General features: G+C 60.0%; 1 protein-coding gene across 3 annotated transcripts; it reads left to right on the top strand.

Annotated features, from left to right (window-relative positions):
• The first annotated feature begins 1,579 nt into the window (after positions 1-1,579).
• On the top strand, positions 1,580-25,617 carry LOC123252996 (toll interacting protein). 3 transcript variants are annotated; one of them, XM_044682251.1, is made up of 7 exons: positions 1,580-1,693; positions 10,787-10,936; positions 16,569-16,751; positions 20,241-20,393; positions 21,505-21,595; positions 23,651-23,854; positions 25,433-25,617. In XM_044682251.1, exons 1-7 carry the CDS (start codon positions 1,661-1,663, stop codon positions 25,525-25,527), a joined length of 909 nt encoding a protein of 302 aa, XP_044538186.1. In that variant the 5' UTR covers positions 1,580-1,660; the 3' UTR covers positions 25,528-25,617. The 3 variants fall into 3 exon arrangements, with proteins under 3 accessions (XP_044538186.1, XP_044538187.1, XP_044538185.1); XM_044682252.1 differs by having other exon boundaries at positions 23,651-25,617; XM_044682250.1 differs by lacking the exon at positions 16,569-16,751 and having other exon boundaries at positions 23,651-25,617.
• Positions 25,618-25,993: the final 376 nt, after the last annotated feature.

The following is a 25,993-nucleotide window of genomic DNA, read 5'->3' as shown; positions in this document are numbered from 1 at the left end:
CAGAGATGAAATCAGCAAGAGATTTAGGTGAAATTGACAACAGTTGTGGGTGAAATCTAGAAGAGGTGTGTTTGGAGGAGGTGAAATTGACAAGAGATGGTCAAAGGTGAAATCTTCAAGAGTTGCTCGAAATTGACAAATTAAGAAGGTGAAATCAATGAACTTTGGCACCTCTTGGATAGAGGTGGGGGTGAGAGGACAACTCCTAGGGTATGAGCCTGTGGGGGCAGGGAGAATGGGGACAGAGAGGGAGGGTTTGGGGAAAAGACTAACTGCTTTGGACAAGCTGGGCTTGAGAAGAATTCGGATGGAGCTGAGGCAGGGAGATTAAAGCTGGATTCCTCCATCCAGGACTCTTCTGCGGAAGGGGAGGGGGGTCGGAGGAGAGGGGCAGGAGGTCAATTACAGATGGGCGGTAGAGAGTGGGCAGAGAGAAGCCTGTAGCACCTAATGTTATGGGGTTACAACCAGGTGTTGTGGGGTACAATGGTGAACCCCTGGGTTCTGGAAGGATACCTTTTGCAAGACTCCGCGGAAACTTAGTTTAAAAGTAAAGAGAGATTTATTAGCAAGATAGCCAGCAAAATGGCCAGCAAGACAGCAGGAGTGGAACAACCCTGGGCGGTTGCTCCCAGAAGCCTCAGTTCAGGGGGTTTTATACCCCTTACAACAGTGAGTACGTGAGATTATGTCATGGCGTGGATGTGACTCGGGGTGGTCAGCACTTAGGTATTCGGTGGGGTGCGGGGTCTGCCTGAGACCCTCTTGGTTTAGGGAACAGATGGATGCCGGAGATGCAGCCCGAAGCTATCACGTGTGCCCTGGAGGTGCATCTCTTTGTGATCCACGGATAATAGGAATCTCGGGGTCTTATTGTGGCTCTCAGACGTTCTTGGGTGGAGTCACAAGGTCAGAAGGGAGCAAGGGCATTTCCCTGCTTATAGTCTGCCCGAGTTAAGGGGTGCAGTGTCCACGGCATCACTGAGACCCCCGCCCACATCTCCAGGACCACCAGAATACAGGAAGGGGCAAACTTGGGAAACCGAGAAAGGAAAGGGCTGTGCCTTCCCTTCCCAGCCAAGCACGGGGTGCCATGCGCACAGGAACCCTAAGCCATCCTAGGGGGTGGGGGAGGGGTAAACGGGAAGGGGGGGTTCCTGGGGAGCGGGCGAGCTCCCGGTCCCTGAGGCAGTAACTGACCCTGGTTCCGTTGAGGAGCAAAGAGAGTCAGCTCCACGACCCTGAAAGTATTTCAGAGACGGGGCAGGGGCCGGTCGGCCCCTCCATGGTCGTGGTCCTTCGAAGCCCTGTTCCCCGGCCACCAAGGTCCCCCGCGGGCCGGAAAACGAGGATGTCCTCTCCGCGTGCGGAAGAGGGACCGCCGAGCTGCGCAGACGCAGCCCCTTCAGGGACATCCGGCTAGGACAAGAGAGGCGGAAGAGGAAGCTGCCCCGCCCCCCGCTGGCTGTTGCTGGGCAGTGCCCTACGTACGCCTGCGTAGTGCAGCCGCGCACGCCTCGCGCCGGGGGCGGGGCCGAGGGCGGGGCCGGGAGGGTGGTCAGCTGACAAGCCCGCGGCAGCAGCGGCAGCGGAAGCCAAACGGGTACGGGGTTCGGGAACCGAAGTCCGGGCTCCTGGGCGGCTAGCGAGTGAAGCGGCCATGGCGACCACCGTCAGCACCCAGCGCGGCCCGGTAAGGCTGGGGCGCTCGGAGACACCGTTTTCTGCCACTTGTTAGGTTCCCGGGGAGGGCGGGCTCGAGGGCGCCCTTTCCCCTATGCGTTGGGTTCTTTGGGACCCAGGGCTCCGCCTCCCGCGTTCCCCTCCTCCCTCCGTGTGGACTCGGGACCACTTCTCTTCCCCCTCTGCCGCGTGTTGGGGGCTGGTGCGGGGGTGCACTCTGGGGGGGACCTCCTCCCTCTTTGGCCTTCGGGGGTGGGACCAGGTTGTGTGATGTTGGGAGGGGCGAGCTCTGTGTCCTCCCACCCTGGGGAGGCTATTGCTCAGGCGGGCTGAGTTGGGGGGAGCCAGGCAGTAGCCAGAAGGGGCCCTGCTGGGGTGTCTCCTGACTGGGACAGGCTCTCCGGGGACCTCCCTTGCTGCCCTTCTTCCCTGGATCTGGGGTGGGCATGGCCTTTGGGGCCCCCTTAGGCCAGAGCTCCTGGAGGGCAGAGACCGGGTACCCTCAGGCAGCCGGGAGCAGAACCCTTGACGCTGAGAGGTAGGGGCCAGGGACCCTGCGATCGAGGCCCCCCTACAGCTGTCAGCCTGGCCCTCCCCTGGCCCTGTGGCAAGGGATGTCCTTGTCCCCTGGGCTGGGAGCGGAACAGCCTCCCATTGACTCATCTACCAGAGGGGAGGGAAGCTCCCCTCGGCTCCGCCCCCAGCTCCCCCCTTCTCTTCAAGCTGGGGGCTGGGGGTGCTCTCAGGGCTTCCCTGAAGGATCGGGCCATGGCCAAGCTCTGTCTCCCTCCACCATATGGGTAGGGCCCCTTGGGGTGCTTTCCCAGCTCCCGGAGGACCCAAAGGAAGCCAGCTGGGTTCCCCCTAAGAGAGATGGTCCCCCCTTGGGGGCGGTTCAGGCAGGAGACCAGCTATGGGCCTTTGGCCAGCTCGGGTCAGCCTGGTGAGATGGGGCCCTGCGGGTCCCAGGCTGGGAGAATGGCCCGAGCCTCAGGCACGTCTCCCGGGCTTTCTTGTCATCTTGCCTGGGAGCTGGGCTGTGCCTTTTCTCCTGGGGGAGAAGAGCTCCCAGTCAGGCTGGCATTGCTGGGCCAAACCTGTCCTGCAGCTTCTGCTCCTGTCGGGGAAGGTGGGAACCAGACGTGGGGAACAAGCCCCGGCTGTTTGGGCTGTTTGGACGTGCAGGCCTCCTCCTCTTCCTTCCTGGCATCCCCCTTGGCCCCAGGGCAGCAGCTCCTCCCTTCCCCCTCTTCCCCCCCAGCACACAGATGCCTGCCGCCCTCCAGGGTCCCCTTTTGCCCCATTCTGGAGGTTTTCCTCTTTTGCTGGAGGAACGTTGGTGTCTGCTTGTGGGGGACAACGTGGGCCCCAGTCCCAGCCTCCTCCCATAGTACCCTCCTTCTGTGCCGCTGATATCACCCCAAGGGGAGGGATGGGCAGACCCACCCAAGGAGCTCTGTCCGAAGTCGGTGTGAGACCGAGTCCTGCCCCGTTCCAGTCAGACTTCCAGAGGCCCCATTGCCACTTGTGGCCATCGAGAGCTGGCCGGGCCCAGCATTCCCACCTCAGACCTTCTTCAAGAACTGGGGCTTCAGGACTGGAAGGCCGCAGCCAGCCCGGCTTAGACACGGGTGCCAGACTCCTGTCTGTCAGTCCTGGCTCTGCCATTTGTCCTCAGTGACCAGGAGAGTGTGTGGCCTTGCACCCTTGGTGGGCCTCTGGGCCCACCCGCCCCCCATGCTCCACTGAGCCACCAAAGTGACTTCCCTCCCCCAGGGCTCTTGGACCAGCCACTCCAGCCTCCTGCAGTCTGTGTCTTCCATTACCAGGAAGGAGAATGTACTCCCTTCCCCCGGAGGGGACTTGGATTGGGTCCTTAGAAATGCCAAATACTCCTGTGACAGAAGTGTGGAAAGGAGGCGAGGACCCAGCAGTAGAGGCAGCCAGAGGAATGTTGAGCCTAGGAGACCCCTGAGTTCAAATCCAGCCTTAGATACTTCCTAGCTGCATGGCCCTGGGCAAGTCACTTCAGCTCTGTTTGCCTCAGTTTCCTCATCTGTAAAGTGAGGAGAATTGTAGACTCTCCCTCCCAGGGCTCTAGTGAGGATCAGATGAGGCGGTGTCCTCACTGCTCAGCCTTCAGGCATCATTTAAATGGCAGCAATTGGAGAATGGCTGGGTCTGGGGGTACAGGAATGTGTCAGTGCACTGCACCTACTGTGCATGAGGCCCTGCGCTTAGCACTTGTCCCCATTTTACAGGGGAGGAGGTGGAGGCGGGCAGAGGCTCAGGGAAGAATCCTGAGAGATCCAAGAGCCCCGGCCAGATTGGCTGACGTGAAGGGAACAGCCTGGCACGCTGACCAAGGCCAGTCATGGAATGAGGAAAGCCAGGAGCACGGAGAGCGGGCGTCCGAGGCCTGCTCTGGTGCCCTGAGCTGCTGAGGCCCCCCCAGCAGTCTCCCTTCTCAGACAAGGGCCAGGGGGCTGGGCTGCTTTGCTGGGCTGGCCTCAACGATGACACAAAGTAAGGGGGACGTCCCGGAGGATTCTGGCCAGCCGCTCGCCTGCGGTCTGGGGCCACCTCCAGCCTCGGGCTCCTCTGGGGGGTGCCCGGCTCAGCCTGGCTCTCGTCAGAACCGTTTGAGACGTTGGCGATTGGCTCCGTCTGCGCTTCAGTGTGGCCGGCCTCTCGGGGACAGGAGCAAGGCCGGGCTGCAGCTTCCCAGGCATCCTTCGGTGTGCTTTCGGCTCGAGGCGCTTCTCTTCCCAAGGCTCCCGTTTGCACTTCTGTAAGGGGCCAGGCAGGCCCAGCGGGGGCCTCTCACGGGCCAGCCTTGGTTTTATCTCTTGGCGCTGGGACAGACTCGGCATTCTTCCTTTGAGTGATCCTAGAGCAGGGCCTGGTTCAGCTGCTCGGTGGTGCCCAGGAATCCCTGCGAAGGCAGGGGGCAGCATCATTTGGGGGGGGTCTTCAGAGACATGGGGGTCGCCAGGGGGACTGGCTAGGCACGGCAGGCCCCGGATTTCAGGCACTCACGCCATTGCCTCCAAGAGGAAGCTGACAGCTCCTGTTGGCCCAGTGCTTTAGGCTTGTGGAGCCCTCGCCTCCTGATGGTCCTGGGAGAGGGGTTGTGCAAGTGCCATGCCCCCATTTTACAGATGAGGAAGCTGAATCTCGGGTCCAGAACTCGTGTGAGGTGCTAGGCCAAGAGAAGACTTTGGAGCCCCCCCCCCCCCCCGACTGCCAGGGACTTCCCAGGAGCTGCTGGTCCCTCTTACCTGGCAGGCTTATCTTACATGACTCTCCCTTCCCTGCCTCCCAGCATTTCTGCCTCTCCCTCACCTGGTCAGGGCAGTGGCCTGGGCTGCTCTGGCTCTGCCCCCTCTTCATTCTCTTGACTCTTGGGGGTCTCCCTTCCAGATCTGCAGGTTCAGGCCCCGGCTTTTCTCTGTCGGCCCCGTGTCCTCAGTCAAATCGGGCAACACCATATATTAAGGCCCTGCTGTGTGCCAGGCAGTGGCCTACCCTGTCGAGGTGCTCAGGGTGCGAGGGATCCCTCCGCACCAACATCTCTTCTCACCAGGACAGACTCTCCCCTCCCCTGTTTCTGCCCCGGCCCCCCGGTCTTGCCAAATGGCCATTGTTGTCCTCCAGTCCCAGCCTCTGGCCTCCCGAGAACTCACCTTCCCAGTCCCTTGATGGCGGAGCGTCTGGGGGAGAATCCGCTGGGGGGGGGCAGGAGGCAGAAGGGATTGGTCAGAAGCGGCGACATCTGTGCCAGGCGGGCAGGGGAGGCCGGAGACACGCTGGTAAATGGAAAGATCCTGAAACTGGGGCTGAGGACTAGGTAGAGGCCGGGCGGGCACTGCTGTGTGGGGAGCGGCCCGAGTCTGAACTGAACTGGAGGCCAGAGTGGGTGAGAGGGAGATAGTGGCAGAGCGCCGGCAGGTCGGGTAGGAGCCAGGCACTGGGCTGACCGTACAGATGCCAGCAGAGAGGAGGCCCCTCCTGGCCTCCGGGACTCTTCCCTCTAATGGGGGAAGGCGGCCAAAGTGAAGCATGGCAGAGGCCAGCCCGCTGGAGGGATGTTCTGGGCTGAGGAGGCCTCAGCCTTTCTTCGGGGGTGCTGGCTTCCTTTGGCTCTTGATTGGGCATGTTAACCTGGAAGTGGGGTGGAGGATGCCTAGGAGAGGGTGGGCCTGGGGGGAGTCCAGGCGGCAGAGGAGAAGGATCTGGCCCATTGGGGGGAGGGGGATCCTGGGAAGGCGGTGGTGGGGGCCTCAGATTATTATCAAAATGGGAATGACCTGGTGACTGTGGAGAAGACCAAGGAGGCCAGTGAAAGGATCGAGTGGGGATGAGCAGGGTAATGGCCTCTCTTGGGAATCCACCTGCTAGTCTGGGGGTGGGGAGGGTGATGTCTTGGAGGAGCTGCCGCCAGTGCCAGCCCACCCCCAGCCCCGTCACCGCCTCGCGTGCCCATAGGCGGCTGGGATTGGGATCTTAAATTTTGTACCCGGGCAGGAATCGGGACGGAGGCCGATCAGTTGAGTTTGCTGAGTAGAGAAGAAAGAAGATAATGAAGAGCAGGAAGGGCCAAGGCTTCTCGTGCAGTCCAGGGCCTTCCTGGCCCGCCTGGGCCCCTTCCTCAGCCCATCCAGGCCTTTGAGCTCAAGGCGCCATTTTGCCTCGGCCCTAACAAAACCAAGTGCCCAGCCACGCTTATTTCAGGTCTGATGAGCCCCAGCTGCTCCCTTTGTTTCCAGGGAGCTTGAGGGGGCCTTTCCTGGGCCGTCACTTCCAGTCTCCGGATCCCCTCCAGCTTAGGCCCTGCAGTGCTCGCTTGTCTCCAGGTGCAGCAGGATTCCTTCCCTGCCGCCGTTTTTCTCTACACGTGGGAAGAAAAGCAGACGCCCTGCCCGCAGCCAGTCCTCGGAGATGGCCCCAGGCCTGCTGGGGGTAGAAGGAGGGTGCTCCAGGGGCTGGTGAGCTGGCCTTGGGACGAGAAGGACCTGCCTCTGAGAGGAGCTGCTTGGGTCCCGCTGGGCCCTTCGCCATTGGGATTTCCAGGAAGTTGCCAGAAGGTTGTTAGCTAGCATTGACGGGAGGTTCCTGTCCCAGCTGTTCTTTATCTCTGGGAAGACCAAGCACTGAAGGGCAGCTCAGGGCGACTGGGCAGAGGCCTGGGCCCCTGAGCTCCGAGGGGACGCCCCCCGGGGGGTTTAGACTGCCTTGGAGCCTTCCCCGTTGGAGCGGCCATTTTGCCTCAGTGCCCCCCTCCCCCCCCCAAGACAAAGCTGTACTTCCGCTGTTGCCCATATTGGCCGGCCCCAGCCTCCTAGGCTGCCAGCAGCCACCCCTCCTCCCCGGACAGGACCACCTGGTCCTCCTGCTCATTCACAGTAAAGGAAGGAGAGCGCTGATTGGTGCTTCACGGCAGCCTCAGGGGAGGGCCGTCGGGAGGTGTGAGCCTTCTGGAGTTTCTGGCCTCCTCGGGTGGTTCCGGTCTCATTTGTTCCCCACTCACGGTGTGCCGTCCCCAGGCTTCTTGGTGCCTTTGGGGCTGGCTGGACCCTGCGCCAGGAGGGCTCTCCCCTCCGCCCTTATCCTGATGCCCAGCTCGGACCCGATTTATGCCCCTCCGTTACTGGGGGGAGGGGGGGTTTGCTATGTCGTCCACGTGTCTGAGTCTCCTCCGTTGGAACAGAACCTCCAGGCAAGTGGGAGTTGGCGGCCCGTTCTTTGCACTCATACGTCCTGCTCGTAGCCCAGAGCCCAGCACAAGGTCTGCCCTGACTAAAGATGCCCCGGGCAGCCACACAGCTCGGAGGAGGGCGCCCCTGCCCCAGAAGGAGATGCCCATTCAGGTGGGCCAAGGATGGGTCAGTCGGTTTGGGCCTCTGAGGCCTTTCCGTTCCTAAGATTCTAGAGTTCATCCTGTCCGAGAGCCCCGGAGTTAAGGCCGGACTTTGCTCAGAGAGAGACGAGAGGGGCCGGCCAGCGAGCGGCGGGAGGAGGAGAGCCCAGAGAAAAGCCATTTCCCGGTTGTGTCCGGGCGGTTTTGTTTCCAGGTCAGACGCCGTGGGCTGGCATTCCCAGGGTAGAGCTGACACCCAGCAGACAGCTCAGTGGACAGACCGCCAGGCCGGCCTTGAACCGCTCCTCAGGCTCCGTTTCTGGGGCTTGGATTCGCTACCTTTTTTCTTTTTTCAAGGGAGCATCAGGACCGATTAAGACAGTTTAAATGCCGAAGCCAGGAGGCCTCTAATTCCATTACATAATTTATTGTCCGCAGAGCCCTGGAGCTTGTCCTTCCCTCTGAATCCTTCTCATAGCATGGTTCTCATCAGCGCCAGTCGGTGGCCTCCGTGCCTCCGGGAAGCCCGGAGCCTGTCCTTTGTCCTGCTTTGGGGGGAGGCAGAAGCATGGCCGTCACTCGAGGGGCCCGCCAAGATGGCTCTTTATTGCTTCAGCTCTGGGCATTCAGGGGGATGCGTATGTCTCTGTGAGTGCTGGGTCTTGTCATTGTGTCCACATAGAACGTGGCTCAGGGCCCACTGGAGACGGCCCCTGGCTTAAGCTGGGCCTTCGGGCCGAGGCGGCGGCTTTCTCCTTCACTGTTCTTGTTGGGTTCACGGTGGTTTGGGCCGCCTCCGGGCTGGTGTTGGAGGAAGTCAGACCTGAAATGAAGAAGGTTTTCTTTTTACCATATCCTTACTGACCTGGTTCAGTATCCACCTGTGTGAATGGATTAGCTCATCCTCATTCATTGCTGGACTCTCGCCATCAGAAATGATGTCACCCCACCCAACTTAGAATTAAGTGGGGAGGGGGAGGTCTGTTACCCACATGTGACAATAAGTAACAAATCAAGAACAAGGGACGGCCCTTTGGACAGTCCAAAACAGTGTTGAGGCTGCTATTTGTCCACTCGAAATTGGAGGTGGATGCAGGAAGTGACGAAAGCTGCTGTCTTTCAAATATGATGGTAACTTCCTGTGGAGGCAGTTGGCGCTTTGAACTTGGTGCTGAAGGATCTCTGGCGAGACCTCAGACGGCTTCCCTCAGAATTGCCACGTGGGTAAGTTAGGCTGACTTCCTTTCTCCTCCCTTGGCGTTTCTGGAGGCTCTACCCTCAGGGAGGCCTCTCTGGCCTCTCTAATTGTAAAAGGCCTTGTGGCTAGAAGCCTTGTTTAATTCACCTCTGTGCCCCTCTGCTGGGCCTCTTAAGTTCTCACCTGGTCCACTCGGGCCAGAGTTTCTCTCTCTCAGTTTCCCCACCTTCAGCCTTCCTAATGGTAAATAAACTTCCATAAAAGTCATCCTGACTTGGTTCTAGCCTAATTTGAAATCGAGTTAATCCGATTTCTGGCGACCAAACCTTACCTATCTAGTTTCCCCTCTTACACAGCCCATCCCCTCCTTGAGAAGACCAGCCGTTGGCTAGCCGTTACACATGTGACATTCATCTGGGCTGTTTGTGCCCAACCTGTGGTCGAGTGTCCCCAGCTCAGATTGGTCAGCAGCCACACCGGACTTTGGCCCCACATTGTGCTGACACTGGGCTCGCCTCTGAGTGCAAAGGACAGCAGCCCAGCAGCCAGCCAATGAGGGAAGCCACGCCAGACACACGGCTCATTGAGCCGTGGTGCAAAAGAAAACCCGGCCCCCCAACTGAGAAAAATGAAGGCAAATAAGTATTTCACTCCGCACTCAGACTTTATCTGCGCCTGTGCTGTCTCTCTGGCTCCCCCTCCTCCCCCTCCTCTTCCTCTCTGGCATTTTCCTCCCGGCTCCCTTGGAGTTGCCTTGGCCAGAGTAGCCGGCTTTCCCAGTGGGTCATCAGCACAGTATTGGGTGCTCTCCTGGTTCTGCTCACGTCCCGGGCTTTTTGGGGCCCTCGTCATTTCCTGCCTCACTGGAGTGGTTCCCTGACGGTCACGTGCCGCCGCTTACCTCCATCATTCCCTACTTGATGGGCCTCCCTTCGGTTTCCAGTGCTCCATCACAAACAGTAGGCCCTTTTCCCCTTTCGTTGATCTCAATGAAATGGAAGTTCTGACAAGGTTGGGCGGCCTCAGCTGGATGAGGTAGGCAGAAAGAGGCCAAGCAAGAGGAGGTCCAGGCTGCCTGACCTGGAGGGTCCTGGGCCCTCGTCGTCCACCTGGGGGGCCTCCAGAAAATCACTTGGTCTCTCCAGGCCTCAATCTCCTCATCCCAAGTCACAGAGGCCCCCAAGTGAGACAGCTCCTAAGCGCAGGCCGCCATGACAGTCTGTGGTGCTTATTAAACAGAGCCAGGGCATGCCTCCTGCGAGCTTGGGACTCCGTGAACGTGACCAGGGCCCACAAAACGTGGCTTCGTGAGGTTAGTAGTGAACTGAGGGCCATTTTTCTCTCTGCTCAATGCAGTCAGGCGGATTCAGGGCTAGCTGGGTGGCCGGACTCCCAGAATAGCTGTCAGTGGCTCTTTGGCATTGTGGCGGGGTGGCTCCAGGGAGCTCTGCCTACTCTTTGCCCTTTTTATCGGGGCCTTGGCCGAAGGCATCGATGGCATACTTCTCCAGTGAGCAGAGGATGCCCAGTTAGGAGCCCGAAGGAAGGACGACTTAAGATTAGATTCAGTCGTGGTAAAGTCCGGCATGAGGGACAAAAGCTTCAGCATCCTCAGGGAGAGGCCTGGAGAAAGGACCCACCAAGTGAGCTCCCGCCTAGGGCCGACTCAGCAGAAATGCTTGTTCCCTTCCCTTCGCCCTTCCCACTTGTTCTGAGTGAAGTGTGGCAGGGTGACATCGTCGCAGTTTGTGGGGGTGGGAGGCGAGCACCCCTGTCCTGCGCGGATCTCCCTGGGCCATCGCGCTTCATTCCAGGAGCTGCATGTTGATAGGGAAGCTGGCGAGGCCCCCAGGGAGGGGGGCAGGCAGGAGAGGAGAAGGCTCTGTGGGGACAGGAGAGCCGCCTTCCGCCGTTGGAAGGGCTGCGCCGTGAACCGGGGCCTCGACGCGCTCGTTCAGGCTCCAGGCAGCAGAGCCAGGTGCGGCGGAGGTGGGCCGGCTGCGAGCTAGAGAGTCCTTCTCACCCTGCTCCCTGTGTTCCCCCAGGTGTACATCGGCGAGCTGCCCCAGGATTTCCTGCGCATCACCCCCACCCAACAGCAGCAGCAGATCCAGCTGGACGCCCAGGCTGCCCAGCAGCTGCAATATGGCGGAGCCTTGAACACGGTGGGCCGACTCAACATCACTGTGGTGCAGGTACTGGCTTCCGGTTGGCACTGACTGTGGAGAGGGAGGCGGCAGGTCCCGGGGTGAGGGGAGGCAGAGGGAGCCCAGGAATTCCCTCGGAGTGACCAATTGGACCTGAAGATGTAGCTCTTGCTTTATCCCGTGCGAGGGAGCAATTTGCCTTTTTCTCGTCTCAGAGTTTCTTTTGGAAACTAGCGTCGGGCCGTTTGACCCTGGCGCTTGTCGCCCCGCTTGTCTAGAGTGGTGGGAGGCCGGGACTAAGGGCGAGTTTTCCCCTCCTTGATGGGTGGTTGCCAGGTGACGGGGATCCCCTCCGTGGGTGCCATTGGGCAGGTCTTCATGGCTTTCTGTCCTGGGCCCTGCTTGAAGGTTCTCCTGGCCGGAGGGCTTGCTGTGGCCAGCACAGTCACTGCCCGTCCAGCTGGAGTCGCTGCCTTTTGGTGGGGAGCTGCCGCGTCTCCTCGAGGACGCCTTGTGTGTAGAGGTTGCTGCCAGGCGGGGGCCGCAGGCTCTCGGCCATAGAGCCTGGCCTGGAGGGCCTTGACTCTATGGGGTGGGAGGAGATTGTCCTTATCGAAGGCCGGACACAGTTTCCCATTCTGCCCATCCAAAGGGCTGTCGCCGTTCCCATCCCGCTGTGGGTGTACATCCAGCGGTTTTATGTTCATCTGTATTAGGGTTGAGAGCGCTGTCTGATAATCACGTGGCGGGTGCTCAGCACAGGGAGCGTCCGCACAGGAGGATCCCGCCGGGGCCGTGTCTCCCTTGTGCCGGGCATCCTCCGCAGCAGGGCGGACGCCCGGAGTGAGCAGGCCCAGGTCTGCTTGGTTCTGGTGGCCTGTGAGGTATTGTTGAACCCAGTGACCTCGGGGGGCCGCAGTCGAGGCAGCCTGTGGGCTCTTAGCTGAGGGGCCTCTCCTCGAGGGCAGCTTTGGAGAATCCACGGAGCCCCATCGCACGGCTGAATCCGTCTCGGCAGAGGGTAGGAATCAAAGGGCCCTTCCAGTGACCGGAAGAGACGCCGACCCAGGAAATTCAGCCCTTGGTCTTTGGGTGACGGCCACCGTTCTGCCCTGGCCGCTTACCCTCTCCGGCTCGTCGATGGATTCTGTCATCGCCTCCGAGCAGACGGGTTTCTGATCCGGCATCTCTTCAGCCCTCCCTCTGACGGTCAGTCTCGTGTCAGCAGCGGCCCGTGGAGAGACAGCCGAGGCCCAGCATGGCCCGAACTCGGTGACTGGCTCATTCCTCCGACCGCCCAACCGCCTGCTTTCTCTGTTATCGTCCAGGCTATTCCCCCCTCCAGTTCCCGGCCTAGGAGTCGCCCTTCAGGCTCTCACCCCCGAGTCCGAGATGGCTCAGTCTCGGCTCTGCCGCAGCTCTCGCTTATTTGCCTTCTGTAGCATCTCTGGTCAGTTTCACCTGGGGACCATCTCTGGTCAGTTTCACCTCTTGTTTATTTCCCTCCCGGAACATTCTGGCCGTCTTGGCCCTGCAGCATCTCCCCAGTATGTCGCTTCCTCTCCCCTGACATCACCGCCCCCGGGTGCAGGCCCTCATTTCCTCAGGCCTGAACCTTCGCCGCCGCGTCTGCTGGGAGGGTCTGCCTGCCTCGAGGCTCTCCATTCCAGGGCATCCTCTTCGCTCTCAAAGTGATCTCCCTGAAGCCGGCTCTGATCATGCTCTCCTGCCTCTGCCCCATCCGCACTCGGGGAACTCGGGGGCTCCTTGCGGTCTGCCGTTCTCCCGCTGGAAGCCCTCCACTGCCTGCGCCCTTCTAGCCTTCCTGGTCTTCTGACGCCCCTCCCTGCCCTTCCCATACACCCTGGCCCGGGCCCAGAGCGCTTGCGCCTCACCTCTTCCTCTTGGCTGCCTTCAAGGCTCGTCTCCAGTCCAGCCTTTCCACAGGCCTTCCTGGTCCCCTCTGAGGCAGAACCTCGTCCCATCCTCACGACAGAGGCAGGAGTGAGCGTCGCCCTCAGCTTACAGTTGGGGACACTCGGGCAGAACCGGTTCGGCACCTCGCCCCGAGGCTCGCCCAGCTAGGACGTGTCTGAAGCTGGATTTGAATTTGGATCTGACTTTCTCCCTCCTGCTCCGTGGCAGCCAGGCCCGTCACTGCCTGTGTGGTTGGCGGCTGGTTCCCTTGAGGGCAGGCGCTGGCGTTTTGCTTTTTGGTGACGCCGGTAGGATGAGAGGCCCGGGGCGCACCCTCCGCTGGCGGCCAGGCTGGCGCCTCGTCTTCCTTCTCGCCCAGAACCCCGGCTTCTGAGCAGGGAGGGACCTTCCTCAGGGCTCAGAGAGGGACATGAGGCCGAGGCGGTCCTCACCCGCCTTTTGGAGGGGTTGGGGCTGACGATGGATGGGCAGGGTAGGCGGAGCTCGCCCCAGGCGGCTGGTCCGCTCCTCTCTTTGAGGTCCGAGGAGGCCTGAAGGGCCGCAGCCCAGCCTCAGGTGACTCGTCTGCCTTCTTGCACCTGCCGGTGCTGGGCGTCTCCGCTTCTCCTCCTTCTCTCCTGAGGCTTCATCTTTTCTTCGTCCAGATTCACTTGCCTGTTATTTGCCTTCTTTCAGAGACTGGCCCTTCGCTGGTTCATTTGTTACGGCGCTGGATCTGTCAGTGAATTGGGGCTCTGTGGTCGGACTCGCTTACTACAGGCTCAGGGCCCAGACGCGAGCCTTTGGGTCCTTCCGGTCATCGTCTGTCTCTCTCTCTGCGAGGAGGGCTTTGCTGCTGTTTCCTGTCATTTCTGGGTGGCCTTTTGGGCGGCCTCCTCGGTATTTCCACCTTCTCTGAGCATTTCCACTAGGATTTCTCCGGGCTTCGCCAGTAATGCCCACTGAAGTCAGTTGTTCCGTTCCTTTGCACTGAGTCTCTCGTATTCGCTCAGTCAGTTGTCATTTCTTCCCGGCCGGCGCGCAGCACTCCCTCACTTTATTCGCTTTTCCTGTTTTAGAGCCCGTCAAATGGCAGTGATAACGGGCTGTTTCTGCTTTCATTTGGGGAAGCTCTCGAATGTGGTTCCGGTACTTTGTATTAGATACCACCGACTGCATTCACTAAGGATAATTTGTGCTTTCCAGGACTTTGTTTTTGACCCTCACCTTCCGTCTGGGAGTCAATACTGTGTATTGGCTCCAAGGCAGAAGAGTGGTAAAGGCTAGGCCATGGGGGTCAAGTGACTTGTCCAGGGTCACCCAGCTGGGAAGTGTCTGAGGCTAGATTTGAACCCAGAACCTCCTGTCTCTAGGCCTGGCTCTCATTCTACTGAGCTACCCCAGCTGCCCCCTTTCCAGGACTTCTAATGCTAAAGGGGGTTATGTTTTGTAAGATGCTTTTTCTGCATCTCTTGATAGATAATCATGGTTTTTATTGGTTTTATTTTTATTTATTTTTAGTACTAAGTATTGGTTTTGAGGCAGAAGAGTAGTTGAGGACTAGGCAAATGGGGTTAAGTGACTCTCAGGGTTGCAGAGTGAGGAAGTATCTGAAGCCAGATTTGAACCCAGGATCTCGTCCAGAGGCCTGGCTCTCTATCCACTGAGCCACTTAATCCTGGTTTTAGTTTTAATTTGGCCTATTAAGTTTGTAGTTTTCCTCATTTCCCTGGCAGCACAGGGGCATGATGGATAATCGTGTGCTGGGCCTGAAGTCAGGGGACTCACCTTCCTGAGTTCAAATGTGGCTTTGCCCTGTTTGCCTCAGTTTCCTCATCCGTAAAATAAGCTGGAGGAGGAAATGGCAAACCTCTCCTGGAACAAATTCGACTCGGCCATCTAGCATGTGACGCTTTTAATGTATGAGCAGCCTGCTGGAGCCTTTCGCATGATGCCTTTTCCGGGAGCGCTGTGGGCAGCAGGCCCTCGTCTCCTAGGAGGCTGCTGCCACTTCTCGCCGTCCTCCTTTAGGGGGTGGGTGGCTCCCCTGCAAATCCATCTGCTTTGGAAGGCGTCTGGGTTTCTAAAGACAGCAAGCCCTCGGGCCAGCGCCTGGGCCACTTTGCATTCAGCTGCGTCGGGCGTGTGGCGGTGCCAAGAAGCACTTTGGACCACCTCTTGGCGCCACTCACTGGGCTTCTGTCGGGCCCCTTAGAGGCACCCCCAGAGGGGCCCGAACCGGCTTTTCCAGCGACTCTTTTGATTGGACGGTGTGGGACTGCACGCTACAGGGGGCTCTGCTCTTCGGCTTGATTTGTGGGCGATTTCAGCTCTGAAGCAAGTGCCTTTCCCTCTGCTCGTGTCCAGCGAGGAAACTGAGGGTTCCGCAGAGAGCTCCGCATCGGATGGAGGCCACCCAGCCTGCTCTCCCTCGTCCAGATCATGACCGGTCGGGGTGGTCCGTCCCGATAGACACCCTGATGGACAAGCCCCGGGAGGGCTGGAATCTGGGCACCAGCACTTCCTCCATTTGTCTTTCCTCCAGCGTTGACCCCTTGGAGCAACTGCCAGGCTCCCATGGGAGGTTCTGATGGGTTCTGGGCCTTGGTGCTCCCCCCGCACTGGAGCTCCTTCATCCCAGGGGTGAGACACCCCATTTAGCAGGGCATTGGGCAGGGAGGGTCATTTCTGCTCTTCCCTCTTCAGAGAGTCCGGACTGAGTGGGGCGGAGAGACGGGAGACCCTGCGGGAAGGAAGGAGCCCTCGTTGGGCACTTGCCATGTTTAAGCCCAGGGCATACGAAGAAAAGGCGAGGGCGGCGCCTGCCCCCCAAAGGGCTCACCCTCCAGCTGGGGGAGTCAGCCACGAAGGGAGCTTTAGCTTGGTGACTGCTGGCGAGGCCCGGGGTCCTTTGGTCGTACCCTCCGGCCAGATGACGGTGCCCAGGGAGGGGTCTGGAGGAGGGAGGAGAGTTTGTGGCTGGGTGTGGTCTGGGTGACCCCGAGGGCTCCTGGGGGAAGGCAGCTCTGAGTGCCCTTTTTCTAAGCCCGCCAGAAGCACAGGGGGAGCTCTCACGGGACAGCCACGTAGCTGCCCGTTGTGGGGTAACAGTGGTCGGTCCATCGAGAGCCGGCTCGTCCCCTGCCTCAGGCTGGTGGCTCCTTTCACGCTCTCATCCTTTGGCGCCTGCTGGGTCCTGGATGGGGAGCGGTGGGAGGGCCCCCGGCGGCCTCCTGCCCAGCTTTTCCAGGCCGGGGGCCGCTTTCTAATGCCATCCCCTGTGTGGGCCTAGAAACAGGCTCGTACGGGTTGGACCCAAGTGGTTCTGGTGCCCCACCTTGCTGGGGGTCGGTGTCTGGCCGCCCTTTTCTTCCTCTTAGTGCTTGGTTTGGTGGTAACAGCAGAAGCTGGGATGGGCCCAGACTCAGAGTTGGGGGGACCTCGAGCTTCTAGCCCACCCCTGCCAGGGAGCATCTGGCCTCTGCTTGAGCCCCCTCTCAGGACGGGGAGCTCAGCACCACCAGGGCAGCCCAAGGCCCATTTGGGCTGGCCGGCCCTCTGGAGCCAGGAAGAGGGAATTGGATCCAGGGTGTTGCTGACCTAGTTTTTAACGGTGAAGCGTTTGGCTGCTCAGAACTAAAATACCTCCTTCAGGCCACGTGGGTGAGCCCGTGATTGAGCCTCGGCACCCGGGAAGATTCCGAGGGCGGGCGGGTGCTTCGGCTCCCTCAAACCCCTTTTCCCCGACCTGGTTTTCTCGTAGGCCAAGTTGGCAAAGAACTATGGTGTGACCCGGATGGATCCGTATTGCCGTATCCGGCTGGGCTACGCCGTGTACGAGACAGCCACTGCCCACAACGGCGCCAAGAACCCTCGGTGGAATAAAGTGATCCAGTGCACGGTGCCCCCGGGTGTGGACTCTTTTTACCTGGAGATCTTTGATGAGGTAAGGCCCGGCGGGCAGAGGGGCCGGAGGGATGGACAAACAGACGCGTAATGAATGATTATCTCCCCCCTCCCACCTCCAGAAGGGAGGGAGGGGCCAACAGTGCGAGAGCCGCACGTGCCATACGTGTGTCGTGTGTGTCTGAGTCAGGGCTCCGTGGGTCGGGGGCTGTTTAGGGTCTGGATGGGCTTGAATCAGCCACATCCTGGGAGGTCGGTCCCTGAGCACCCTCCATGGACGCTCTCTCAGCCTCTCATATTTCACTGTTTGCCAGGCGCCCCCTTTTCTCCTGCTCCTTCCTCTCATCCCCCAGGCACCTTCTGTCACAGCTTCTCCTGTGTGATGCTCCCCTTCCATCCCGGCTCCTCCGGCAGATGGCTGCCCCATCCTGGTCCTGCCACTCCTGCTTCAGGGCTGCCCATCTCCGGGCAGCAAGCACACCCACGTCCCCTTGCCCTCAGCGCCCATCCTTCCCTGCCACCTGTCTGGCCGCCTCTCTGCTCCTTTTTGTAGCTCAGTGCCTGGAGAAGGCTGTCTGCAATAGGCGTCTCCAGCCCTGCTCTTGGCCTCGAACTAGTGTCTGCGCAGTTGCTGGTGGACCTTCGAGGACAGCTTGGCTCATGCAGCCGGGGGCACCCCCCGCCGGTCCCTGTCTCGTCCTTGACGCCCTCTTCTCCCTCTCTCTGGGCGGCCCTCGGGGCTCTGTCCTGCTGCACTCGGGGACCTCGTCAGCTCCGTGCTTTTAGTGACCTTCCCGTGGCCGATGATTCTCCGGCCTGCCCTTCCTTCCCTGGTCTCTCCGCTCACCTCCAGGCCCACGTCTCCGACTGCCTTTCAGACATCTCTGCCTGGACGCCCAGTCGCCATCTCTCGGCCCATCCAAAACCGGACTCGTGACCTTTCCCTGAGCCCCCTTAGCTTCCATGTGCTGTTGAGGGGACCGTCTTCCTCCCCGGCCCCCCCAGCTTCATCACCCCGCACTCTTCCTTCTTCTCAGCCCCCGTAGCCGTTCAGTAAGCCTCGAATATGCCTCCTCTCCTCCTCCTGCCTTGGCCCCATCCCTGGGCTCCGGCCAGAGCTGCTGGCCTGCCTCTGGTCCCTCCCCCTCCAGCCCCCTCTGGGTTCTGAAGCGCTTTGTTGGTTTTTGAGATTACTCGCACTCTGATGGCCAGGCTCGGCTCTTTTTGGCTGCAGCTCTCCCAGTTCAGTGATTTTTTAAAGCCTTTCCCTTCCATCTTAGAATTAGTATTGATTCAAAGGCAGAAGAGCGATCAGGGCTGGGCAGTGGGGGTAAAGTGACTTGTCCAGGGTCACCCAGCTAAGAAGGGTCTGAGGCCAGATTGGAACCCAGGACCTCCTGTCTTTAGGTCTGGCTCTCCATCCCCTGAGCCACCCAGCTGTCCCTTATTCAGTGATTCTCGACCTTTTTTTCTGCTTCCTCTGCCTTCCAGGTCGGGTGTTTTTGCTGTGAGACGGCTACCTCGAAACTCTTGCTTTATGTCTTCCGGGAGTGCCCAGGTTGTGCTTTGTGCCTGGCCTTTTCTCTTTTCCTGGGTTTCTGTCCCCAGAGCATCACTGAGCCTCGGGAAGCTTTTTATGGCCGGTTTCTTCATCGGCGGCTCATTCTTCCTGCCCCTGTCCTGGCCTGGCCTTGGACTGGGTGGAGGGAAGGCCTGGCCTGGTTCTCATATGCTTTCCTGGGGTATCGAGGGCGATGTTCTTCCCTCGGGACCCGCCAACTCTCCTTGCCTCCAAAAGGGTTTGACCCAAGGCAAAAGCGGCTCACGGCCCCTGCCCTGGACTCTGCGGGGGAGATACCTGGGCTCGGGTCAGAGCCCCTGTCAGCCAGCAGGGAGGCTCCAGAGGGACCCAACTGTAACTCCCCTTTGGCCTCGGCTTCCTGCCCTGGTTCTTCCTCTCAGGCCGCAGACAGGGCTGGAAGCTGGGCTCTGAGCCACACACACACACGCTGCTCGAGTCTGACTGGCTTCTCTCCTGCACTGTCTCCCCTGACTGCTCCTTAGCCCAGAACCCCTCTCCTGGTGTCCCTTTTTGATTCTGCTTTGATCAGTGACCCAGGCTCTGCCAGGTGCCCGGGGGTGAGTCTGGGGGCCGCCCCTCCCCACCCTGCAGGGCTCTGTGTGGTCACTCCTGGTCAGACTGGGACTGCATCTTGCAGTTTCCTGTCAAGTTTTGGACTAGTGTTTTTTGCCTTTGTTTGGAGACCAAAGGCAGAACTTGCTGGACCTCCCTGGCTCTGCTGGGAATTTGAATTGTGAATCATTTATCCATTCATTCATTTATTTATTTGTTTATTCATTCATTTATTTGTTGCGGGTTTTTTTGGACTTTGAAAATTTTTATTTAATTAATTGGTTTAGAATATTTTTCTATGGTTACATGATTCATGTTCTTTCCCTCCCCTCCTCACCCCCCCCCCCCATAGCCCACATGCAATTCCTTTGGGTTTTACAATTGTCCTTGATCAAGGCCTATTTCCATATTATTAATATTTGCACTGGGGTGATCGTTTAGAGTCTACATCCTCAATCATGTCCCCATCAAGCCATGTGATCAAGCAGTTGTTTTTCTTCTGCATTTCTGCTCCCACAGTTCTTTCTCTGGATGTGGAGGGCATCTCTCATAAATTCCTCTGGATTGTCCTGGGTCACTGCATTGCTGCTCTTAGGGAAGTCAGTTACATTCATGTGTGCTACAATGTATCTGTCTCTGTGTACAATGTTCTTCTGGTTCTGCTCCTTTCACTCTGCATCACTTCATGGAGGTCTTTCCAGTTCACATGGAGTTCCTCCACTTCATGATTCCTTTCAGCACAATAGTATTCCATCCCCATCAGATACCACAATGTGTTTAGTCATTCCCCAATTGAAGGGCAGCCCCCCATTTTCCATTTTTTTGCCACCACAAAGAGTGCAGCTATAAATATTTTTGTATGAGTCTTTTTTCCTTATTATCTCTCTGGGATATAAACCCAGCAGTGGTATGCCTGGATCAAAAGGCAGACAGCCTTTTAAAGCCCTTTGAGCATAGTTCCAAATTGCCATCTGGGATGGTTGGATCATGAATTGTGAATAATTTAAAATGATTACGGAGGTTGTGCCCCACCCCATCAGCAAAAGATTGAGGGTAAACTGGGCCCAGGCTGAGGCTGGGGGGAGTCCGGCTTCCTCCCTCTCAAAGCATGGCCAGCCATGAGAGGCCCTTCCCCTAATCATGAAAAGCAAAGCAGTCTCAGTGTGTGGCAGTGGGGAATGGTCCAGTGTGTGTGAGGGTGTCCCTAATAGAGGGAAAGGAATGAGGGTCTCTGCTCTGCTGGGGCCTGTGGGGAAGGGGGCTGCACCCCAGATTGCCCCACTTGTCTCTCCTCTGAGGCTGTCCTGGGCCCCCGTGGCTCACGTCTGAGGAGGCTGGCAGGGGGAGCTGGGGGCCTGTGCACGATCTCTGACTCCGGCCCCTCTCCCTTCTCAGCGAGCCTTCTCCATGGACGACCGCATCGCTTGGACCCACATCACCATCCCCGAGTCACTTAAGCAAGGGAAGGTGGAGGACGAGTGGTACAGCCTGAGCGGCCGGCAGGGCGACGACAAGGAGGGCATGATCAACCTGGTCATGTCCTATTCGGTAGGTGGAGCGCAACCCTGGCTGCGGGGCCCATTTCCGTGGTGTGTGTCGAGAAGGCCCAGGGTGGCGGCGCTGTCACCAGGGCCCTGAGTGACCGAGCGGACGCCGGCCAGGATCGCCTCAGGCACAGAGGACCCCCGGACCACCTGCAGCATTCTGGGAAGCCGGAATCGGGGGGAATTGTTGTGGAATTGGGGATGGTTTTCCTCACTGCAAAGCATGTCTGTCCTTCCCTGCCCTCAGAGGAAGTCGTGTTCCTTTGTTTTATTTCAAAGCCTTAGAGTCTGAGCCAGGAGGGCTGGGCAATAGAGGTTGGGTGACTTGCCCAGGGCCACTGCTAGGATTTGAACTCAGGACCCCCAACTCTGGGTTGAGCCACCTCGCTGCCCACCACTTATAGTACTTTTTAGGTGGGTCAGACACCTAGACCCCCCCAATCCTAAGACTAAAGTCGGTCAGGCGGTAGCATCGCCTTCACAGGTACATCTGGGCAGTGGCGGGTTGGGGTCGCCGAGGGCAGGCCCGTGGGGTTGACTTGAAGTTTCCCCGGGGTGATTGCTCCCCTGGGATGGAACCTTCTTGGGCCTGGCATGCCCCCCCCCGAGCCCCACTAGGGGCAGAGCAGGGCCTTCCCCGCAGATGGGCCCCCCGTGTTCTGAAGACATAACTGGATGTCCTGTGCCAGGCTGTCCGGGGCCGCCTTGGATAAAGCCCACCGGCCTGCCCTCTGCCCACGGCTGTTCGTCGTCTAAATGAGTTTCTGAGGAAAGAGCCGGGCAGACGAGAGCTGCTCGTCCACACCTGCAGGTTCACTTCCCTCCACCAGCCCAGCCGGCTTTGTGTTCTGGCCTCCAGATTCGGCGAAGGAGAGGTCGGAGGCGTCCTAGTGGTCATCGCTGGGCCCAGAGCCAGAGAAGGAGGCTCCGCCTCTGCCCGGTGCCCACCAGAAGGCATTTGTTAGCCCCGCAGTGTGCCCAGCCCGGCCCTCGGAGAGCTCCTGCCTTTCCCTCAAAGGTCACTTCTCTGGGCCATCCTTCGTGCCGCTTGTAGCTCGCTCCCGGGGCCTTCCCGCACCCGACCCACTGACCACCTCTTGTCTTTCTGTCCCCAGTCCCTGCCGACCGCCATGATGACGCAGCCTCAGCCTGTGGTCCTGATGCCCACAGTGTACCAGCAAGGGGTCGGCTACGTGCCCATCACAGGTACGCCTGCCCTTCCCTTTGGCCGTCGCTCCTCCCTCCTGCCTGGCCCGAAGGATCGGAATCCTTCAGGATTTCAGAAAGCTCGGCCGCAGCATGGAGGCGGGTGGATGCCCAGAGACCCCCTCGGGGACCCAGATGTGTGGGGGCTGCCGGCCAAATCTAGAGGGGCCCGAGCTGGCCTCTGGGCCGAGTCTTTGCACCTCGATGGCCTTTGCCGGTCCCCCGTCTTGCCTCTTAGCGCACAGTTCGAGTTTCGGAATTTCCCCCAAGACCTCTGTGCTCTGTGGATTAACTGCATGGCTTTTGGGGACCCTCTTGGGGGTCGTGGCCGGAGCTGCCCGTTGCCAGACCACGTGGGTTGAGTCTTCGTGGCCCTTCCTTTGTCCTGGCTCCCCTGGCCACTTCCCCTCCTGAGGCCTTGAGGGCTGTGCCGAGCCCCTGCGGGTGCTTCATTTGTCCGCCAGGCCTTGTCCATGGAGGTGGCCTCAGGCCAGGGGCCGCCACACTCCCAGCACTGAGACCACCTGGTAGGCAGCATTTGCTGTGGACGGGCCGCCAGGATGGAAACTCGGAAGCGCTCGCTGGTGGCGGGGCCCCCCTTTGTCACGGGGCACATCCCTCTCTTCCTGGCTATTCTTATGCCACATGCAGCGTTCGTGCCATCCCTTGTGCCCTGACCCGGGGCACGGAGAAGCCTTTAAAGGCTTTGCAGGGAGCCACACTTAAGTCTGCGGCTTCACTGACTTGTCCATGCGCAGGGCCCCTGGGGCTGCCCTTCCGCCTGCTGGGGCCACAAGTGGTCATTGGTAAATCCACCCGTCCATCCGTCCGCCCGTCCCGCTGGGCAGCACGTCCAGAGCGGGTTCCTCGGCCATGACAGGAAGAGTTGTTGATGAAGAGAACGTTGGCATCGCGCCACAGCCCACGCGGCTCATCGGTTTCCCTTGTGGAAACTGAAATTGGCCCGTGGGATTTCTGAGAAGCACCTTCCGGTCAGCGAGGTTCCGGGCTGACCCTTCCCCAGGAGGGAGCCTGCAGGGGCCGAAGAGGACGGACAGAGGGAAGCCTACCTTCGGCCTCTGACCTTTTCTTAGAGGCGAGGGGAAGCGTGCGGGGCCCCTGCGTGTGACCGTTGTTACAGGCTGCGTGTGTGCGTGTATGTGTGCATGTGTGTGGGGAGCTTCCTTCTGAGACTGGCCTGGACTGGATGACCGCTTGGGCCCTTCCCAGCTCCGTAACTGAGCTTCTGCCCTCCAAGGCAGCTCAGAAGGAGTGAAGTCTGCAGTCGTTAGCAGCAGAGGAGCCCCGAATGTGAGCAGAAGCTCCAGGAATCTGTGGGGTCCGAGCTCCCCCCCCACCCCCGGCCCCACTCCACATCTTCTGTCACTTCTCGGTGCCGCCCTGCCCTGGGACACGCAGAGTGAGCAGCTCTCGGGAGTCCCCCACTCGTCCTCTCCGTGCTCTCTCCCCTGTCGTTCGAGGCCCGGGGCTTGCCCAGTCAGGTTGTTTGATGGCCACAGAGGCTCGTGGGAGGAGCTTCACATCCTGGCACAGGTTTAGGCATGGGGGACCCGGAAGCCTCCGAAGGACAGCTGTGCCCAGGTCACGGGCTTCTTAGCAAAGAGCGTCCCTTAGCCCCCGAGGAGGGCATCGATCCTGACAGCTTGCGAGCAGATGGGCAGAGGGCACAGATTCTGTCTCGTGGTCCGTGTGGCTGCTGGCAGAGCCAGCCCAGCATCCCTTGTGGGGCTGTGCTTTGTGGTCCAGTTGGGTCAGGAGGGGCTGGCCCTTTCCTTCCCCAGCTCATTGGAGGGGAGAAACTGAGGCGAGCGGGAGGGAAGTGACCGGCTCAGGGGCACACAGCTAGGAAGTGAGGCCAGATTGGAAGCCAGGTCCGGTGCTCTGCTGTGGCACCAGCTAGAAGTTCGATGTGACCCAGGAGTTAATCCGGGGAGGAAGAGCCAGTCCCTGGCGGTCGCCCCCTTGCCGGCCACCTGCGAGCCGCCAAGTCCGGCCTTCCCACCGTGCTCAGTTGTCGTTTCTTCTCGTTCGCAGGCATGCCTGCGGTGTGCGGCCCGGGCGTGATGCCCCTGGCCGTGGCCCCTCCGGTGGTCAGCCCGCAGCCCCTGTGCAGCGAGGAGGACCTGAAGGCCATCCAGGACATGTTCCCCAACATGGACAGAGAGGTGATTCGCTCGGTGCTGGAAGCCCAGAGGGGGAACCGGGAGGCCGCCATCAACTCCCTGCTCCAGATCGGGGAGGAGTCGTAGGCCTGGGGCCCTCACCGTCCCCCGGCCCCAGCCCCCAGGGATCTGGAGAGAGGAAGATGGCCCAGAAGCGAGCATCCGTCCGTCCATCTGTCCATCCACGAGCGAGCCAGTGAGCGAGTGAGCGATCGTCCTCTCTCCGTGTCCCCCCCACACACACACACTGTCGTGGTCACTGTTTGCAGATGGGTTTGGGTTTCCCACCTCCCAGCGGCGGCGCCGTGCCATTTGGCTGAGGTGGGAGAAACGTCATCGTGTATATTTATGCCCTTCCTCCCCCCTCGCCTGCCAGCATGCCCTCCGCTCCCCCGCTGGGGCATTCCGTTTCCACTTGCCCTGAGCCGGGGAGGAGGGCCTGCGCCGGTCCTGATCCAGCCCCCCCGTGTCACCAGGCATGCGGCCCCCCATTGTAGGTGTACCCCGAGAGCATGCTTCTCCCGAGCTTAAGAATGGCTCTGGCCCTCGAAGCTCTCCCTCAGCTCGGCGCTCTTGATGTTTCATCCCGAGGGGGAGACTCCCCGTCCATGCCGGCTTTGTCACGGGCCGTCCTGTTACTGTTCACTACTGACCCCGTCCAGGGAGCGGAGGGGATGAGGAGGCGTCCGGGGGCAAACCAGCCCTATTTAGAGAAATAGAGGCCTTGCACTTTACCGTGCCCCCCTCGTCTGCCCCGTGTGCCCCCGCCACACCAGAGACTTCTGCCTGCCGCCAATTTGTACCGCGTGTCAGCCATCACCCTGGCGCGGGCGCTCCATGTGTGCGCTGGTGATTGCCCGGTGAGGACCAAATGCTTGCCTTGGTCAGGGCATTTGGGCCAGGGAAGGTGGCGCCCCTTTGGGGACAGATTCTGGCCAGCTTCCCTTCCCTGATAGTCATCGCCAAAGGCGAGCCAGCGCCGCTGCTCTTCCTGGCTTCCCGCGAGCAGCCCCCAGGGCAGGCGGGCGGTGATTGAGCAAGAAAGGGCAGCCCATACTGGTACTGGATGGAGCCTGCTGGCCCAAGCCGAGACACTGAGGGAAAAAAAAAACGGTATCCTCGTGCCCCATCGGTCTGTCTAAGTGGAGGGATGGCGCTCCGGACCTTGGCCGCCTGCTCCAAGTTCTCCTGCGGGGTGACCCGAGCAAGTGCGATAATCAGCCGTGGGCCGGCAGCTCCAGCGCCCTCGCGCCTCCCTCCCCGGAGCTCCCGCTGCCGCCCTCTGGGGCTCCGTCCAGCTCGATCAGAGATCTTTGTTAGTGACTCGGAACGTGGGGGCCCGACCTTTCAGAGGAGTTTCTCAATCAGGGAATAGGGGAGGCAGAGGCATGGTCAGGCTGGAAGGACGAGCCATGGGCCCTCTCCGCGGCCCCGAGACGTGCTCCGCTGCCCAGGCCCAGGCTTTCCCCTCGGATGTCACCAGGCGCTCCGGCCACCGGACGTCTGGGCGGCTCGTGCCCTGCGGCCGCTCTCCTCCCTGGCCAGCAGCGGCCTGGAGTGTGTGGCTAAAGCCAGGCCGCTGGAGGGCATCCTTGGCTTCTTGTACTTCTAGCACCGGCCTGCGCCCGGCGGAGGATAGATGGCAGGAACGACCGGCTGTCGGCCCTTCTTTCACTTCCGTGGGAGTGTGGTGGGCGGCCGGAGGCTTTGCTGGCAGACTGCCTGGGGTGTCGGGCTCTCATTCTGTAGTTTGGGTCCAGTGTCTGCATTTTCTGCTTCATAAATATCTTCTAATTTAATAAATGGTCATGTACGTGGATATTAAAACGGATAATCAGAGGCCTTCTGGAGCTCATTCTGTCTTCAAACCCCGTGAACTAGAACCCACAACACAAAGGGTTCGCCATCTTGGTGGGGTGCTGGGTAGAGTGAATTTCAGAGCGGGGTCACGCGGGGGACACTCTTGGGCTTCCCTTGGTCAGGGGGCCACCTCCATCCCCTGAGGCTCCCCACTAGAGGGGTCCGACATTGCTTTGGAGAGTTTCCCCTGGTTGAGGGATGGTGTCTGGTGTGCTGGAAAGGCAGAGCAGGTGAGAGCAGCCCTTCGGGCCCCTCCAAAGGGCTCTGCAGGGACCGTGTAGACGAGCACTTCCAACCCCAGGCACGGCCAAGGGCACCCACCGAGGCCCCACTGCCCCTCCCCCTCCCTCAGTTG

This window comes from Gracilinanus agilis, chromosome 6 (genome assembly GCF_016433145.1).
Source record: "Gracilinanus agilis isolate LMUSP501 chromosome 6, AgileGrace, whole genome shotgun sequence".
Taxonomy (NCBI): Eukaryota; Metazoa; Chordata; class Mammalia; order Didelphimorphia; family Didelphidae; genus Gracilinanus; species Gracilinanus agilis.
Note: the sequence above shows the minus strand (reverse complement) of the source record. Positions and strands in the feature narration are given on the sequence as shown.

Excerpts from the sequence above, each read along its gene's own strand:
- LOC123252996 (XM_044682251.1), top strand. The coding sequence starts at position 1,661 with ATGGCGACCACCGTCAGCACCCAGCGCGGCCCG. Across the intron at positions 10,937-16,568 it reads TCAACATCACTGTGGTGCAG|GCCAAGTTGGCAAAGAACTA; the intron begins GTACTGGCTTCC and ends GTTTTCTCGTAG. Across the intron at positions 21,596-23,650 it reads CGGCTACGTGCCCATCACAG|GCATGCCTGCGGTGTGCGGC; the intron begins GTACGCCTGCCC and ends TCTCGTTCGCAG.